The sequence below is a fragment of the Nicotiana sylvestris genome, chromosome 12, assembly GCF_000393655.2.
Source record: "Nicotiana sylvestris chromosome 12, ASM39365v2, whole genome shotgun sequence".
NCBI lineage: Eukaryota > Viridiplantae > Streptophyta > Magnoliopsida > Solanales > Solanaceae > Nicotiana > Nicotiana sylvestris.
Window position 1 is genome coordinate 120495826 of NC_091068.1, and position 18767 is coordinate 120514592.

An 18767-nucleotide genomic window follows, 5' to 3' on the forward strand; every position below is an offset into this window, starting at 1 on the left:
ATACCCCGTATCCTCCTACTTATAAGTGTGATGCACGACACACCCATAAAAAAGACTCTACTAGACACGGCTTATAGACTCCCTAGGACAGAATTGCTCTGATATCAATTTTTTCACGCCCCGAACCTAGGAGGCGAGACCGGCACCTGGTGCCTCACCTATCCTTGCGTACCAATTTATGACTAAGGGACTCTGAAAATAAATTGGTACGCAAGGATAGGTGACAAGGACGTTATAACTACTATAGCTAGCAAACCAGTCAATATAGAGATGGGCCGACAAGGACGTTATAACTACTATAGCTAGCAAACCAGTCAAAATATACATACAAGGCCTACAAGCCCAACATACTACACTAACTGACAGGATATGTCTACAAGCTTCTACTGATGGATATATTGTGATCGGAGCAGGGCCCCGACCTACTCATAACATGTATACATATATATACAAGATGTACATAAAGCTCTAGACCCGGCAACTCCGAAGGGAATGGATCTTACCGATCAAGGTGAAGTCGGGCAACACCTAATGAGAAGGTCTACCCGTCTGTCTGTCTGAACCTGCACACATGAAATGCAGTGCCCCCAGAAAAGGGACGTCAGTACGAAATAATATACCTAGTATGTAAGGCAATATACTGAAAGCTGAAACTGAACTGATAATATAATAACTGCAAGTAGCTGGAAGTCAAATATAATCTGAAGATATGTTTACCTACTGATACTGACTCAACTCTCTCAATATAGTAAGTAAAATAATTGTCCGGCCCTATAAGGCTTGGTATATATATATAATTGCTCTGCCATAGTAGGCTCACTCATAGGCGCTCGACCATGCTAGGCTTTATATCTCGGCCAACTGGGCTCGCTCATAGGTGCTCAGCCATAGTAGGCTCGGTATATAACTTACCATCTGATTAGAGGTTGCTCAATAGGGGCCTGCCCATCGATTATAACTTGATGGTAATGAAAATACTATAATACTGTATATATAAACCCTCTGCTCCCTTGGCTTGAAGAATGAAATACTCAATTGAATATGAAGTCCCGATAAAGAGAATATTGTAACTTACAAAACTAGGAAAATATACGTAACTTGCGGGACTAGCAAAATATACGTAAATTTCGGGATATGAATTTTTCTTTATGCCTCGTTATCAAACTTGTGTTATGACGAGATCATTTAAAATGAAGGAAGAGCTTAGCCTTAAAATACCTGAGCCAATTCTCTTGACAATCCTTCTAACACACACCAATATCGACGAAACATGTAACGACATTCGAAGTAGGGGAAAATCCGTGTGATATTCTTGAGAAAGATTGTACCATGCTCTCTTAGAATCGCGATTACATAGTATAACTTCATTGCAAACCTCTTAGAATTTCAAATCCATATTGTTGCCTTCAATTTGTATAGAATTGCAAATGTAAGATATGCATTTTAATGATTATGTTGGAGTCTTTATCAAATAGAGTGGGCCCCACTTGGATGACTTAGTCACAAAATTCTTCTTAAAATATGCCACCTTTTTACATGACTTAAGAGTCATTTCTTGTCTTGATCAAGACAACCTTGGGCTACCACGTTAAGGTTTAATACTTATCCAAAAATTATCCACTTAATTCCTTAATTAACTTGTTAATTGCCCACTAACCAATAATTAACCAATTATCCACAAAATTAAGAATTATCTCAAATTACTTAAAATACTACTCACTTTTAACACACCTTATACACCTTACTATCATGGTCATATGGTACCTTGTATGACACTAGTCCATAAATACCGGGTATTTTACGGGCCGCATTTTATCTCAAAATGTCAAACTTCGATAAAAATTCATTTTCTTTGACTTGCTTCCCTTCTCCCCTTCACGAATTTACCCATCACTTGTTTGAAATAGCATAACCCTTATAATCTCCAAATAATCTTTTCCTTGGACTGATGTCAATTACCTTACGACAAATTCAACGTATAATACTACAGGGTGCAACATCGTCTTAATTTAATACTGCGAAGCGTAACATCATAGTAATGTGATACTACAAGGCATAACATCATTGTAATATAATACTGCAGGACACAACATCATCGTAATATATTACAGCGGGACGTAATATCGACGTAATATTGCGGGGTGTAACAGATGGCAGAGGGCCGACGATATCCATCCCCCATTTCATGAACGACCATGGGTATAGGACTGAATGAAGTTGCTCTCCGGGCTAGTGGATCATCGATGTATGTCTTTTGCATTTTTCGCATTTTGAAACAAACTCCTTAGTATCTTTTTCCATATTGGCACAATAATACCCTGCTCTGATGACTTTGTGAACCAGTGATTCGACACTGGAATGGTTCCTGCAAGTACCCTCATGAATTTCTTGTACGACGTGGTTGGTGTCTCTCGGACCCAAACAAATTGCCAACGGTTCATCGAACATCCTTTTGTATAATGTTCCATCTTCGGCCAATGTTAATCGTGCAACCTTTGTTCGCAGAGTAATCGATTCCTTAGGGTCCGATGGAAGCTTCCCGCTTTTTAGATACTCGATATATTTATTCCTCCAATACCAAGTTAGGCTTGTTGAGTTTATTTCGGCGTGGCCTTCTTCGACTACTGACTTTGAAAGTTATACAATAGTACCGAGCTAATTTCGTCATTTTTGACTGATGACCCCAAATTTGCAAGGGCATCATCCTCACTGTTCTGCTCTCGAGGTACATGTTGTAGGGTCCATTCTTTAAACCGGTGCAGGGCTACCTGCAGCTTGTCCAAGTACATGTGCATTCGATCTTCTTGAACTTCGAAGGTCCTGATAACTTGGTTTACCACAAGTAAGGAGTCACATTTGGCCTCGATGACCTCTACCCCAAACTTTTAGCTAGCTCGAGACCTGCAATCATGGCCTCATACTCGGCCTCATTGTTAGTCAACTTAGGGGTTTTGATAGATTGTCTGATTGTATTGCCTGTGGGCGGCCTCAAAACAATACCTAGCCCAGACCCCTTCACATTCAAAGTACCATCTATGAAAAGGGTCTACACCCTCGAAGATGTACCCATTTTTAACAAAAGTTCTTTTTCGACCTCGAGTACGAGGGCTGACGTGAAGTCGGTCATAAAGTCTGCTAAGATTTGAGACTTGATGGTCGTTCGGGGTTGATACACGATATCATACCCACTGATTTAGACGTCCCATTTAGCCAATCGGCCCAAGAGTTGGGCTTATGCAGAACATTACGAAGAAGGTAAGTGGTCACCATGCAAATTGGGTGGCACTGAAAATATGATTTTAATTTCCTAGAGGCTCTTATTAGAGCAAGTGCTTATTTTTCTAAGTGTGGGTATCGGGTCTCGGATTCCACCTAGCGTTTGAAAAATATAGTAAACAGAAAATTGCGTACCTTGCTCTTCCCGAACTAGGACACCATTTACCGTGACTTTCGAGACCGCCAAATATAAGTAGAGTTGTTCGTCCGTTTTCCGAGTATGAAGTGTCGCGCCCCCTTTTTCCTTGCGGAGTCCGGGTCTAGACATTTTTCGAACAACTCATTTCCTTTTGGGAATTGGGTATGGAATTTGAAGAGTCACCACCTAACAGATTTAAGGTGCATTAGGGCACCTAAAGAAAATGACTCATAAACCGGTTTACATTACCAGAGATTGGGTAAGGGCTCGAAATAACCTGGAGGGGAAGTTGTTAGGCACCCCTCGAGGTCCACAATGGTGGGTCCTAGGCAAACTCGAATTAGGTGAATTAGTCTTATAAGCAAACAAAGCAATTTAAACAAATAGAGATTATTCAAACGAGGATAAAAGGGGTCCTAGGTTTATTAGCCAATAGGATCACTTCTGTACAATGCTTGGTAATCATCCCCAAGTTGGGGTGTTACACATAGCATTAGGAAATTCCTTGAAACATCATTTCTAATGCACACACGAAGGTTATGAAGACATGATTATCGATGCAAAATTGAGAAACGACTTAGAAGTAGGTTTTCTAATAATGCGAAGGATGAAAATTTAGGATTTAAAAAATTAGATAAGTCATAGGCATGGTTTCTAATGAACATAAGTAAACAAACATCGCAGCAACATATAGGCATGATGTCTACCTGTTCCCAACAAAGACATATATAAGAATCCCTCCCAGTTTCAGTAATAGCTCCAATATATGTTTACAAAGAAATATTATTACAAACCAAATATAAATGAATTACAGAATGAAATCACTATACTATAGGGAGACTGGATAGGCCCAAAAGCGAACCTAGAAGCTAGGCCTTCAACCAAGTCTGAAATATGCCAATATTCTCATAGTACACCCAATGGTCTTCTGGTGCGTCAAAGTTCCCAAGTGCCTCAGGGACCCCTGGAAATGCTCACACCAGAAAAACCTTTTAGAGAAATATTTTTGTGAGCAAGTTTTGGAAAAGCCGAGCCCAATGTGTCAGAGTTCAGAGGAGTCTCATGGACTTCTAGGCAGTGCTCACACTGGAGGGGCGGGACCACAAATATTCTAAGAGTAGGAATTGAAAATAAGAGGTATTCTTAAGAAACTGGATTTTCTTGGGTAAATAGGAACAAACAGAGTCATTTCAACACTTGGAATTCAAACAAAGATTCCAGCAATCGAACAGTAGACAGAAGGATTACAACCACTTCAAGCAAAGTTTCACATTGCCTAGATTCTACTTAGTTAATTAATTACTACTAGATGGGCATATAGACATGTATTAAGCAAAGAACAACAGGCTGAGAATCAAATTACCATTTAGACATTCATGCAGAAAGGTAACATAAGTTGGGGGCATAGAAATCATGAACTAATCAGGAACCTGCTAGGGGGTGAACACTTAAAACTAGACAGAAAGAATGCTAGTTAGGAAAACAAGTAGACACAGGTCTAATTTACATAGAAGCAAACATGTAGACATGCTGAATGCAAGAAACATATAGGTCAGATTAAACAGAAGTAGATATGCTGATTAAGATCAATAAACATGAATCATATGGATCTAATTAGATAGAAGTAGACATGCTGATATACTGAAAACAGAAATCATCTATGTTTAATCACATGGAAGTAGGCATGTTGATTAAGAGTAATAACATGAAGCACAATGGTCTAATTATATAGAAATAGGCATGCTGATGATAGGGAGCACACAAATTTGATCACACAGAAGTTTAGCAGAAGTTGAGACATACCAGTTAAGAGATAGCAACAAGAAAGTGAAGCAAACAGGATCCAATGGTCTAGCCTTGGTTTTCAGCCGGCTAGACAGTGCAACAAACAAAGAATAGGAATATTGTAATGGAGAATATGTGTGAATAAGAGCAAGAACTTTTGTGTGTTTCTCTATGTATGTTTAAAACAAAGTGAGGCTTATATAGTATTGAGTAGAGTAAAGCAAATAAGGTAAAAGAGGTTAAGAGTTCACAAATAAGGTAAAAAGAACAATCAGTCAGTCAATTAGTCTTAACAGGACCAATCAATAGGCAGAATCATGGAGTTATCCAAAAATAACACGAAATTGAGGTCCAAATAGGGTAGGTAATAGGTCTAATAGTCAATTAGAGTGTGACCACCAAAATTTCGGCCAGTAGCAAGGGCAATTAGTCACACAAATAAGGTAGATAGGTAAATCAAAGACCATATGGGGTTGGTAAAACAATTAACTCCCCTAAATTAAGCTTAGTAAGAGCAATTAAGGCAAGTAGTGTCAATTAGGAGTCCCAAAATAAGGAAAGCAGAAAAAAATTACAGGAAGTAATTAGCTCAGCAAATAAAGCAATTTCGAGCCCTAGACAGTCAGATAATCAATCAATTACTCAAGGAATAACTGACAAATTTTGAAGTGAACAATGAAATAATCAAACAAACTAAATACTCTAATATAGTCATGAAAGAATCAGTAGAAAAAGATAATCTAACACATTGGAACTTAGAAAAGTTTTGCAGAAACAAAACGAAGTGAAACCCTAGTTCTTAGAAAACATTAGGATCGATTAAAAATGAGAAAAACAGAAGATCTTTAAGGAAAATACCATAGAAACTCGAATTTCAGATCTACAGAGATCTGAACACCAAACACTAAGGAAGCTAAACCGTAATCTAGAGGAACAACAAAATCGGTTAATGATAAGGAGAACATGAGATTTTTAAAGAAAACTACCGTATAAAATCAAAATCATTTTAGATCTACAAAGATCTGAACAGATTCAAATTTAAAGAGATGAGGGTTTTGAGAAAAGGGGACGAGGTAAAGGAAAAATCTAACCATAGCCACAAAGATAATAAATACTCACAAACATTGATGAACACAAGGCAAATTTTCATGAGAAAATGAAGAGTCTAGGTCGACTCTGAGTCGAATCACTTTGAGATTCCCTTAGAGGTAGTAGGCTAGATAGGTAGCAAATCACCAGATAATTCCATATCTAGTCAGGGATCGAAAGGGTTTGGGGAATTTCGGGGTGACGGCTCTCTAGGGTTTGGGGTTGTCTGAGAGAGAAAAGAGGAGGAGAGGATTTGGGGGTGGCGGTCTTTGGAGAATGAAGTAGGGTTTGGGGGTTAGGGTAGTTAAAAATGGAAGGTTTTTCCTAGACCGTTGATCTTCTAAGATCAATGGCCAGGATCGATTCTGAGTTAGGGAGGGTTGTAAAATTGGGTCAGGGTCTTGGGTTAGGTGAATTGGGTTGTGGTTTTAATTGGGCTAGGGGTCTGAATTTAAATATAGTTAAAGGGGCTATTTGTTAAATACCCAATTTATTAATATAATAATTTGTAAAAATAGTTAATTAAATGATAAACATGATTTTTATACATGAAGATGATTTAAAATAATTACTTAACATTATAAAAATATAAAAATTCATTTTATGTATAGTCTTAGAAATGCAAATGTAATTGTAAAAATGCAATTAAAATATTTGAACACATATATGAGCATAAATGATGAATTTAGATGATTAAATCATCATAAAGTAATATGAGGGATAATTATTGAATATTTATATCATTAAAAATGCAGAAATAAATTAATTTAGGGCCTTTAAAAATTATAGAAATATTGTAAAAACACATGTTCATGTTTTTAAATACATGTACAATATTTTGAAAGTATATTGGGTATCAACAACTGCCCCTCTTTACCCGGGAAGGATGAAAGAGTTTTCGGGTAAAGAAATGATGACCGATTTTGACCGAATGGGATGTTTTGAAAAATAGAGGCCGAACCATGGTCTTTGAGTTGCCTACATATCCTTGGTTTCACAGGAATCATGCCATGTGTATTTCTGGACCCAAGGGTGAATGAAGCCGATTGAGTTGTTATAGGAATGGTAGCCAGTTTCGGATGGAGTTATGATTATGAGTTTGATGTATGATGGATGTATAATCGGGCATATATTTGAATGGTCACAGAGTAAAGGTGTGTAATTGATGGGGGTCGATCACTTTTGAAATAATGGTAAGGCACGAATGGTAACCGGAAGGGTATGAATGGAAACCGGAGCGAAGGTTGCTCCTGCTTAAAGAACGGTTACTTCTTGGATCACCTACAAAACTTAAAACACAATGCATAAGAGTATATAAAGTATTACGAGAATTTAAACATGATGCAAGTTCCCTTTGGACCATGAAAGATTGTCTTTGGACAATGAAGATGATGTCCTTAGACTATGATGTCCAGGGCCATGAATTATGAGATAAGAGATTTGCAGGCCATGAAATGGTGTTCTCGGGCCATGCTAATGGTGCCTTCTCAGGCCATGAGAATGGTGCATTTGAACCATGACGTCGTTGAATAATGATGCGCCGTGTTGAGGGATCCTCAGGCCATGACATTGTGTCTTCAGGCTATGAGGATGATGCCTTCGGACTATGACACCTTTGGACAAATTGGCTATATATCAGCCTATGAAATGCAGTGACATGATGTCAAAGGTACTAACAAGACATAGCTTAGTCTTATGTAGAGTTTAGGGGCAAAGATTTGCCCTGAAGAAAGAAGATAATGTAAAATTCAGAATAGAGCAACAATTATGCGGAGGGTGACCAAGCTTAATCTCACAAGAAGGCAGTGCTTAGTCCCATGCAAAATTTGAGACAGTGCTTAGTCTCATGAAAAATTTGATATAGGACTTAGTCTCATGCAAAAAGAAGGCAATGCTTATCCTTATGCAAATGCGAGACAAGGCTTAGTCTCATGCAAATAGGGAGGCACGACTTAGCCTCATACAAGATTTGAGACAAGGCTTAATCTCATGCAAAGAGAAGGCAATGCTTAGCCTTATGCAAATAAGGGAGGCAGGGCTTAGCCTCATGCAAGATTTGAGACAGGGCTTAGTCTCATACAAAGAGAAGGCAATGCTTAGCCTCATGCAATATGTGAGACATGGCTTAGTCTCATGCAAAATTTGCGACAGGGCTTAGTCTCATGCAAAATTTGAGACATGGCTTAGTCTCATGCAAATAGAAGACAATGCTTAGCCTTATGCAAATGTGGAGGCAGGGCTTAGCCTTATGCAAGGTTTGAGACAAGGCTTAATCTCATGCAAAGAGAAGGCAATGCTTAGCCTTATGCAAATGAGGGAGGCAGGCTTAGACTCATGCAAGGTTTGAGACAAGGCTTAGTCTCATGCAAAGAGAAGACAATGCTTAGTCTTATGCAAATAAGGGAGGCATGGCTTAACCTCATGAAATATTTGAGACAGCGCTTAGTCTCATGCAAAGAGATGGCAATGCTTAGCCTTATAAAAATGTGGAGGCCGGGCTTAGCCTCATGTAATGTTTGAGACAAGGCTTAGTCTCATGCAAAGAGAAGGAAATGCTTAGCCTTATGCAAATGAGGGAGGCAGGGCTTAGCCTCATGCAAGGTTTGAGACAAGGCTTTGTCTCATGCAAAAAGAAGGCAATGCTTAGCCTTATGCAAATAAGGGAGTCAGGGCTTAGCCTTATGCAAGATTTGAGACAAGGCTTAGTATCATGCAAAGAGAAGGAAATGCTTAGCTTTATGTAGTGAAAAAGTAACAAGTAGGAGTAGAATATTTCTTAGCTTGAGGTATATTTGCATTTTGTGGCCTGATTGTTATGAGGATAATGACTTTGCTATGCATATTTGCGAATACTCCTGTTATGTTCACTGCGTCTGCATCCAAAGAAAAATTGTGATTTTTGTAAGGGGAGGTTGGTTTGTGCTCTTGTCTTCTTGCTCCGCTTTTCTCCGGTCTGGAGGCCCTATTCAAGTGACACTGAGTAGCACCTGGCGGCCATAGAAATAAAGTTTTCGAAAATACGTACTTACTGACGAAATAGAGTTATTTTAGAAAAAATAGTGATATGTAATATCAAGTAAATTAGATGAACTAATGACTTTAACACATTTTAAAGACATTATAGCTTTCTTGCATTAGAATTTTAAAGGTCCTCCTCAAAATTCTGCCCCAATTTGGTAAATGATTCTTCGGTCGTTTTGCGTGCGACTAAAATTTGTTGAACCTTCTCCGGAATTTTGAGAATCCTTCTCAAAATTCTTCCCCAGTTTCTTAGCCAATCTCTGACTGTCTTGCATACGATGGTTCTGGCTGGACTTGCTCTGGAATTTTGAGGGTCCTCCTCAAAATTCTGCCCCAGTTTTTGGTTCCGAGGGAAAATAAAATTTTATTAAGATATGACCGAACCCATAGGGCTACCAACATATCCCCTATTAAATGGGAATTAGTTCGAGCGTAGTTCAGTTACATCAGATGAACGAGTGTATACAATCTAAACATAGTATCTTTTGACTACATCTGAATTGATTGGTTTCGACCAAACTTCTCCGCCCATTTCTACAAGTATGAGTGCTCCTCCTGTTAGCAACCGGTGAACCATGTAAGGACCTTGCCGTTGGGAGAGAATTTCCCTTTGGCTTCATCTTGATGCAGGAAGATCTTCTTTCAGCACCAACTGTCCCGGTGCGAATTGCCTTTGGTTTGACCCTTTTGTTGAAAGCTATGAACATTCTATTCTAATAAAAGTTGGACGTGACATACTGCGTTCATTCTTTTTCCATCTATAAGGGCCAGTTGCTCATAGAGGCTCCTTATCCATTCTTCATCACTAAGTTCAGCTTCCTGTATGATCCTTAAAGAAGAAATTTCTACCTTGGCTGGAATGACAGCTCCGGTACCATAAACTGGTAAATAGGGAGTTGCCCCAATTGATGTGCGCACCGTAGCAAGGTACCCCAATATGGCAAAGGGTAGCTCCTCGTGCCATTGTTTGTGATTTTCTATCATATTCCTTAGTATTTTTTGATGTTTTTGTTGGCAGCTTCCACAACTCCATTTGAAATGGTGGGCTCGATCGGATTGATGACATCCATCCCCCATGCAACAAAAGGCCAAGGTGCACTTGTTGTGTTGAGTTCATTATATGGTACCCTTATCATGTCTGCATGTACCTGGCATTGGTGGAATTTCTGTACTTACTGGATGCAATCCGTTTCCATGGTCATCCAAAAATATCCAGCTCTGAGTATCTTCTTGGCTAGAACAAAACCATTCATATGTGGTCCACAAGTTCCGGCATGTATCTCCTCGAGCAATCTGGAAGCTTCCTTTGCGTAAACACACCTTAACAACCCCAAATCAGGAGTTCTTCTATACAGGGTCCCTCCGCTTTGGAAGAAGTGATTGGACAACCTCCGCAGTGTGCGCTTTTGAGTACGGTTTGCCTGTTCTGGATATTTTCCTTTCGCCAACTATTCTTTGATGTTGTGGAACCAAGGTTTTCCGTCCGTTTCTTCTTCAACATGAGCACAGTAAGCCGGTTGATTATGGATCCTCACCGGGATGGGGTCGATGAAATTCTCATTTGGATATTGTATTATTGATGACAAGGTGGCCAGTGCGTCTGCAAACTCATTTTGAATTCTGGCACATGTTTAAATTCTATCTTTGTGAATCTCTTTATCAATTCCTGCACATGATACAAGTAAGGTAGTATCTTGGTGTTCTTCGTAGCCCATTCTCCTTGAACCTGATATACCAGAAGATCCGAATCGCCAATTACCAACAACTCTTGTATATTCATATTAATTGCCAAATTGAGCCCCATGATGCAAACCTCATATTCTGCCATGTTGTTGGTGCATGGAACCTAAGCTTTGCGTATACAGGGTAATGCTGACCCGTTTCTGATACCGAAACTACTCCGATGCTCACTCATTTAAAGTTTGCAGCTCCATCGAAGAACATTCTCCAACTGTTAAGCTTCAGTAATGTCCTCTCCTACAAACGATACTCTTCATCGGAAAAATACGTTTTCAAGGGTTCGTATTCTCCTCCCACAGGATTTTCAGTAAGACGGTTTACCAATGCCTATCCTTTGATGGCCTTCTGAGTTACATAGATGATGTCGAAGTCACTTAACAATATCTGCCACTTAGCTAACTTCCTGGTTGGCATGGGCTTTTGAAAGATATACTTCAGATGGTCCATCCTGGATATGAGGTATGTGGTGTAGGCACAAAAGTAATGCCTCAATTTCTGGGTTGTCCAGGTCAAAGCACAACAAATGCATTCCAGTAAGGAGTATCATACTTCGTTAGGTGTGAACTTCTTACTCAAGTAGTATATGGCTTGCTCTTTTCTTCCTGTCTCGTCATGTTGTCCCAAAACACATCTGAAAGCTCCATCTAATACAGATAGATAGAGTAGCAAAGGTATCTTAGGTTCTGGCGGGACTAGGACTGCTGGTGTGGACAGGTACCCATTGATTTTGTCAAAAGCCTACTGACAATCTTCGGTCCGACTCGTTTCAGCTTCTTTCCTCAACATTTTGAAGATGGGTTCACATATAACTGACGATTGTGCTATGAAGCGGCTGATGTAGTTGAGACGTCCTAGGAAGCTCATCACATCGTTATTGCTCTTTAGTGGTGGTAACTCTTGAATAGCCTTAACTTTGGACTGGTCCAACTCAATTCCTCGGTGGCTGACAATGAATCCCAGCAACTTTCCCGCAGGAACCCCGAATGCACATTATGCAGGGTTCAGCTTTAGATTGTTCCTCCTTAACCTATCAAAGAACTTTCTCAAGTCTACTATGTGATCCGCGACCCTCTTGGATTTGATGATGACATCGTCAACACACACCTCTATTTCTTTGTGTATCATATCATGGAATATGGTTGTCATGACTCTCACATAAGTAGCCCCAGCGTTCTTTAGACTGAATAGCATCATCTTGTAGTAGTATACTCCCCACGGTATAATAAAAGTTATTTTCTCTGCGTATTCTTCATCCATCCAGATCTGGTGATAACCTGCTAAGCAATCTACAAAGGATTGGAGTTCATGCTTAGCGCAATTGTCGATCAGGATGTGTATATTTGGTAGTGGGAAATCGTCCCTGGGACTTGCTCTATTTAAATCTCGATAGTCAACACACACCCTGACTTTCCCATCTTTCTTCGGAACTGGTACAATGTTGGCTAGCCAGGTTGAATACTCAACTACCCTAAGGACTTTGGCTTTGATCTGCTTAGTGACTTCCTCCTTGATTTTTAGGCTCATGTCTGGTTTGAATTTTATGAGTTTCTGCTTCACTGGCGGATACATTGGATTGGTAGGCAACTTGTGAGCCACTATGGATGTGCTCAGACCGGTCATGTCATCATATGACCATGCAAAGATATCCTCGTATTCCTTCAAGAAACGAATGTACTCTTCCTTCTCTGACGGTGATAAGTGAATGCTTACGCGAGTTTCCTTGATGGTTACAACATCTCCCAAATTTATTGCTTCGGTTTCGTCCAGGTTGGACTTAGGTTTATTCTCAAAGTTCTCAACCTCCCTGACAATTTTCTCAGGTATTTCATCCTCTTCTTCTGAGTCACTATCCTTAGGTTGCGTTATCTCATTACATTTCACAGCCATTGGTTCATCAGAAAAAGTAATAATAACGCTGTAGAAAGAGAATGTGAAAGATAATAATGAATAATAAATAGCAATCCATTGATTAAATTTTGAAAAATATCCAAAGCAAGTACGACTCGATGAATCAAGCAATTATTTTGAAACAAAGTGCATCTTTAAAACAAAATTACTGAAAACATTTGAAATTCCTAGCATGGCTATAAAAATAAATTAGACTAAATGCTAGGCTACCCAGGGACTCGACGGGCCTGGGATGGTGTGGCAGTCCAATTCCTGAGAATAGCTCCCTTCTCCAAAGTCTGAATGGTGAGGCCTTCTTCCTCCTCCTCCTCAATTATCGTACTGCAATCCATATCCTCGTCTTCTAGGAACAGGTTCCTTATCCCAGCCAAAGCTTCTTCCTCTACAGATCCCCATATTTTATCGGGCTGATGAAAACTCTGACCCATATGTGGCACTGGTTGCTCGAGAGGGTAGTAAGGACCATGTCATGGTGGCGACCAGTCATTATACTCCTGCCAGGTGTATGTGTATCCTAGTCCAAAAGTTGTGCCATCACGTTTCAACTGTATCAGCTTGGTAATGCCCTGGAGATTCTTCCCAAGCCCTTTGCCGGGTTCATACCCAGAGCACACCAATATGCTTTCTATTTTGTTACTCCACCACTTGTCTTTCTCAATTGCGTTGACATGTTCAATGTGGTGATAAGTTTCTCCACTAGCCTTCTCCTATTCTCAATAACCGAGATAGTTTGACTGGTGTAAATGGGGTTACTTCTATCTTTGTGAATGATCAAGCCCCAGCCCCAACGGCATATATCCAAGATCGACCCAACAAAAAGTTGTATGTAGCTGATATGCCAAGCACTTGGAATTCAATATCGAACCAAGTTGGCCCCATCTGCAGGAAAAGGTTAATCTCCCCAATCGTGGCCCTTTGAGACCTATCAAAGGCTTTCATGTTCATACTTCCTACCCGTATCTCATGGAAATCTTTGCCCATTCTTTTTAGAGTAGTCAACAGACAAGTGCTGAGGCTTGAACCCCCATCTATTAGGACCCTAACAATGAATTTGTCTTCAAAATGTACCGTGACATGTAGTACCCTGTTGTGACTTAACCCTTCAGGCGGTAGTTCATTCTCATGAAAGGTGATCTTGTGACTCTCCAGTACTTGCCCTACCATGTTGGCCATTTCTCCACAGTGATATTGTTGGGCACGTAAGCTTCATTTAACACCTTCATTAGAGCATTCTTATGCGCCTCTGTATATTGCAATAGTGACAAGATATATATCTGGCGGGGGTCTTGTTTAAATGATTGACGACGAAGTATTCCCTCGCCTGTACTTTCTTCCAAAGATCATCCGGTCTAGTTTCAATGATAGGTAGTTTAGTAGAAGCCTCCTTGCTCGATCCTCACAAATGTTCGGGTGTATAGATCCTTCCCGTTCTGGTTATTCCTTGTGCGACATTAGATTCTTCCATCTTTGCTTTTCCCTTTCGCCTAGCTTCAGCAACGTAGTCCCAAGGTATGGAATTGGAATTGAAAAGAGGTGTGGTTGCTACTGCCACTGTGAAAGGCGTGGCCACTTCTACCTCAAATAGAACAAGTGTGGCTGCAGGTGGAGCTACCTCTACCTCAAATGAAACTAATGCAGTTACCTCAACTTCAACTGACGTCTGTATTTGTACCAGAATAAGAGTGAGTGTGACTACGGGTTTAAAGTCATTTCCTTCACGAATAAGCCTGATTGACCCCTCAGGATCCCATTCTTCATCCATCTCATCAAATGTACCCCATCACCCCTACGATCTGGTAGAGGATTGTTGCGGACGTTGGGTGCAGCTTCCTTCGCCTGTATGACCTTGTTATCAATCAATATCTGGATCTTATCTTTCAATGTCCGACACTCGTCAATGGTGTGCCCCTTAATACCGGAATGATATGCACAAGTTTTATTTGTATTGATCCATTGAGATGAATTCTCCATTGCCACATCAGGAATATGGGTGACATAACTAGCAGCCTTTAATCTTTCGTACAACTGGTCAATGGGTTTAGCAATGGTAGTGTATTATCTGGGTGGTTTGCGATCAAAGTTAGGTCGGGGTTTCTGGTAATTTGGACGAGTTGGAGGTGAATGATAGTAGGCTGTCTGGGTGTTATAAGAGTGATAGGCGGTGGCGGGTTGGGAATATCTGAGAGGTGAGTGTTGATATGTAGGTGGAGGTGTTTGGTATGTGAGTGGAGATTTTGGACCTTGGGCCACCATTCCTTCTCCTACTTCTTTCTTCTTTGATATGCCCCCTGATTGTAATGGTTTGTTCGTGGCCTACAGTGCCTCGAAATTTGTCACCATCCCGCATTTGATACCCTCTCCAATCTTTTCTCCGAGTTTGATGATGTGGGAGAACTTGTGATTCTCAATGACCATTATCCTTTCATAATACTGTAGGTCATGTTCCCTTACAAAGAAATTGTTCATCTGTTCCTCTTCTAGTGTTGGTCTGACCTTGGCTGCTTCTGACCTCCACCGAGTAACATACTCGCGGAAAGTCTCAGTTGGCTTTTTCTTTAAGTTATGGATATAGAAGACATCCGATGCGTTTTCTATATTAAACCTGAACCAATCCATAATTTCTGATGCCATGCTTACCCAATTAGCCTATTTCTTAGGATTCTGGCTTATGTACCAGGACAGGGAATCTCCGGTAAGACTTCTCATGAAAAGCTTCATTCGAATCCTTTTATCTTTTCCGACCCCCATGAGCTTGTCACAGTAAGTTCTCAAATGAACCTTGGGATCACTTGTTCCGTCAGACATTTCGAACTTGGGAGGTTTGTAACCCTCCGGCAGTTCCACGTCTGGTTGAATGCATAGATCCTCATACTATAAACCTTCTATCCCTTTACCTCCTTCAACACCCTGAACTTGACTTGTCAACTTCTTGAGCTCCTCGGCCATGTTCATGATGAGAAGGTCCTTCTTAGCGGATTCTGGTGTATAAGCGATTGGTTGAGTGGAGTGAGGTACGGTTTCCACGTATATGGGGTTGTTTTGGTGAGTGCCAGGGATTTGGGTGTAGTTGTGGTCGTTGGTTGAGTTTTGAGGATTGGGAATAGGTTGTGGTGTGTTCTGAGGAATATGATAGGTAGTCGTTTGTGGGTACTGGGTTGGTTGATGATGGTGTTGTGGAGGAGTTGGTATCAGTAAAGGGTTGGGGTTTTGAGGTGGTGTGATGTACTGATGGGGTAGGGGAGGATTTTGTGAACGTTGGTTTGGCGTATTTTGAGTAGGTGCTGGGTTTTGAGCATTTTGTTGGTTGATGTTTGGGACGTTCAGAGTGAGGGAGAGGTTTTCCAAGTTACGGACTTGCTCAAGTTCTCCTTGAACTCCAGTATCTTTTGCTTCAATCGTAAAACCAAGTCATTTTGTACCGGAGTACTCCGACCGTCTGAAGTTTTTGCATTTTCAGCATTTTCCTTTTTTATACCACTCAAGTCATCCATCTTAGCTTTTCCTCTGCTTTTTGTATTACTTTGAGGAGGGGGAGGTAGAGGGCCCCTAGATCTGGTGTGATATGCTGATGATGCTATATGTGAACCAACCTTAGGGGATGGGAATAATAAAAATAAAGAAAAACAAAAGCTAAACAAGTTAGTAAGGATTCTGAAATGCTTGCAGTATTTAAGCACATACTGCGGGAATTTAAATTTGCGTCATAATTTGGGAGCCTCGTTGTGCTCGAGGTAGGCCTAGCGACATGTTGATTTGGAGAATTTTATTGCCAATAATTGCCTCATTTCATTAATGTAAAAATAGATGAACCCAAAACAACACTAAATAAGATAAGTTACTAATGACACTTGGCCTTATTACATTTGAAAAAGCAAATAAAGCTAATCTACTTGGTCCCAGAAGGACCTTCTCCAGGATGGATGCTCTTGTCAATCAAATCCCCCAGTTTGCGTAGGTTCAGCAGTAAGTATGCCCTTGCTAAATGTCCTCATTCATTTCCTTCAGCGTTCTGGCAATCGGTGAGACTCTTCCTCATTTTCCCTTCCAATTCCATCATACTATACTCCAGATATTCCAACCTTTCGCTGGATTTAACGGCCATCTCTTTCCACTCATTAATCATTTCCATATCATCCTTGTGGTGCTCCATGTGCTTGGCCTAGGACTTGCGAACTCTTTTGCGCAGTTTGTTGTACTTCACCTATGCTTCGGCAACTTCATTTATGACCCTGTTTCCTGGACCAACCCTTGGCTTGAATATTCCCCCTATATTATCATCAAACCATGAGGGGTAAAAGTACACGTGACCGATGCGATACCGATCCGGCTCGATGGTATCCTTTTCCATGATAATCTTCAAGTACCACATGTGATGTGCTTCATTTTTGTATGGAATGGCGTCACCTTGAAAATCAGCTATGAAGTGACTCATTTTAGCAACTCGCGGTATGACCTACTTCCTGCCTGCCTGTATCATAACCCTGAGGGGAGCATAAGGGTATATGCCCCTTAACCCGATCAGTACCAAGTGTAGAACATCCCTGGATCAGAAGATGAACTCATCGGTAGGGAACCACTCGAACATCCATTGAACCTAGTCGTCGGTCAAATTGTTGAAAAACTGTACCCATCCTACAGCATCCTCTGGTTGAGCAAACCTGTCTTGGATATAGGTCATTTTCTTGGGATGATGGAAGGCTATATAATCATTCCATGACCTTCACGGAAATTCTTGACGGTATTGACCTTTTTGAAGATGTTCTAATAGCTAAATTTGCAGCAGCAGATTGCAACCTTCGAAGTATTTTTAGCCCTTCTGACAATGCTCCAAGGCCTGGTATATGTTTGCTATGATCATAGGGACAATAGTATATGTCTGTCCTTCGATCCCCTCCATCAAGGTTTTAGCTACCATGGCCAATATGGTATGGATTCTATCCCCTTGGATCGGGAACACTAAATACCCAAGAAACATACATTGAACAAAAAAATCCTGCGGTGGATCCAACCCAAGGAAGGGATAGAGAATTCGTCATCGAAGATACGATAAGGTCTGTTGTGACCGTATCGTTCATACAGGAAGTCAAAGGGTATGTAGGAATTTTTCACGCACTCTAAGTCATCATTCTTCTTTAATCCCATCATTTTCAGAAACCCCCTGGTAGTGCAATTTTCTGGCACCAGTAAACCGGGACTATCCCTAGGTAACCTAGTGAATCCCCCTATTTCTTCCAAGAGGGGGGGGTCATTTCTATGTCTCCAAAGCGGAACACGACTCTTTCTTTTTCCTAGGACATTGTGGCAGCTTCAATTAACATATTGTTTTGCTGAAGGTTCAGTAAAGAAGGCAAATTTCCCAAGACCCTTTTCACATGATTCTTATCACTTGATGGAAGATCCTCCCACCAATCTAGCAACAATGGTGGTGTGTTACGAACCATGCTGAACCTGGGGACCTCGTGCCTCATTTTCTGCAAAATAAATATGATTAGGCCCTTTCCCTTGCCAGATCCGACTATTTATACAACAATGATTAGCATATTGACACTTATTTCTCCAAAATTAATGCATATAATCGTGGTTGCGTCCGTTGGGATTATGGAAAACCCGATGGACTTTTGGACGAGGCTTGTATTAAAAGGTTGTTATCTGGACAACATATTAATCTGGCTAAGTTTGACCATGATGCATGTACAATTAATTAGAGTACGGTTTCTAGAGAGGTCTAGACTGGTACCCTCAAGTGGACAACTTGAGGGGGAAAGGCACGGAACCGTCGACTGCACTGCTGATCGACTAGTTTTACCAC

The 18767-nt window shown here is 40.6% G+C and overlaps 1 protein-coding gene across 1 annotated transcript; it reads right to left on the reverse strand.

The window, feature by feature from the left end:
- Positions 1-13729: 13729 nt before the first annotated feature.
- On the reverse strand, positions 13730-14131 carry LOC138883623 (uncharacterized). The gene has a single exon (XM_070164318.1). The coding sequence runs from the start codon at positions 14129-14131 to the stop codon at positions 13730-13732; it is 402 nt and encodes a 133-aa protein (XP_070020419.1).
- Positions 14132-18767: the final 4636 nt, after the last annotated feature.

Coding starts and splice junctions, on each gene's coding strand:
- LOC138883623 (XM_070164318.1), bottom strand. CDS start 14,131: ATGGCCAACATGGTAGGGCAAGTACTGGAGAGTCACAAGATCACCTTT.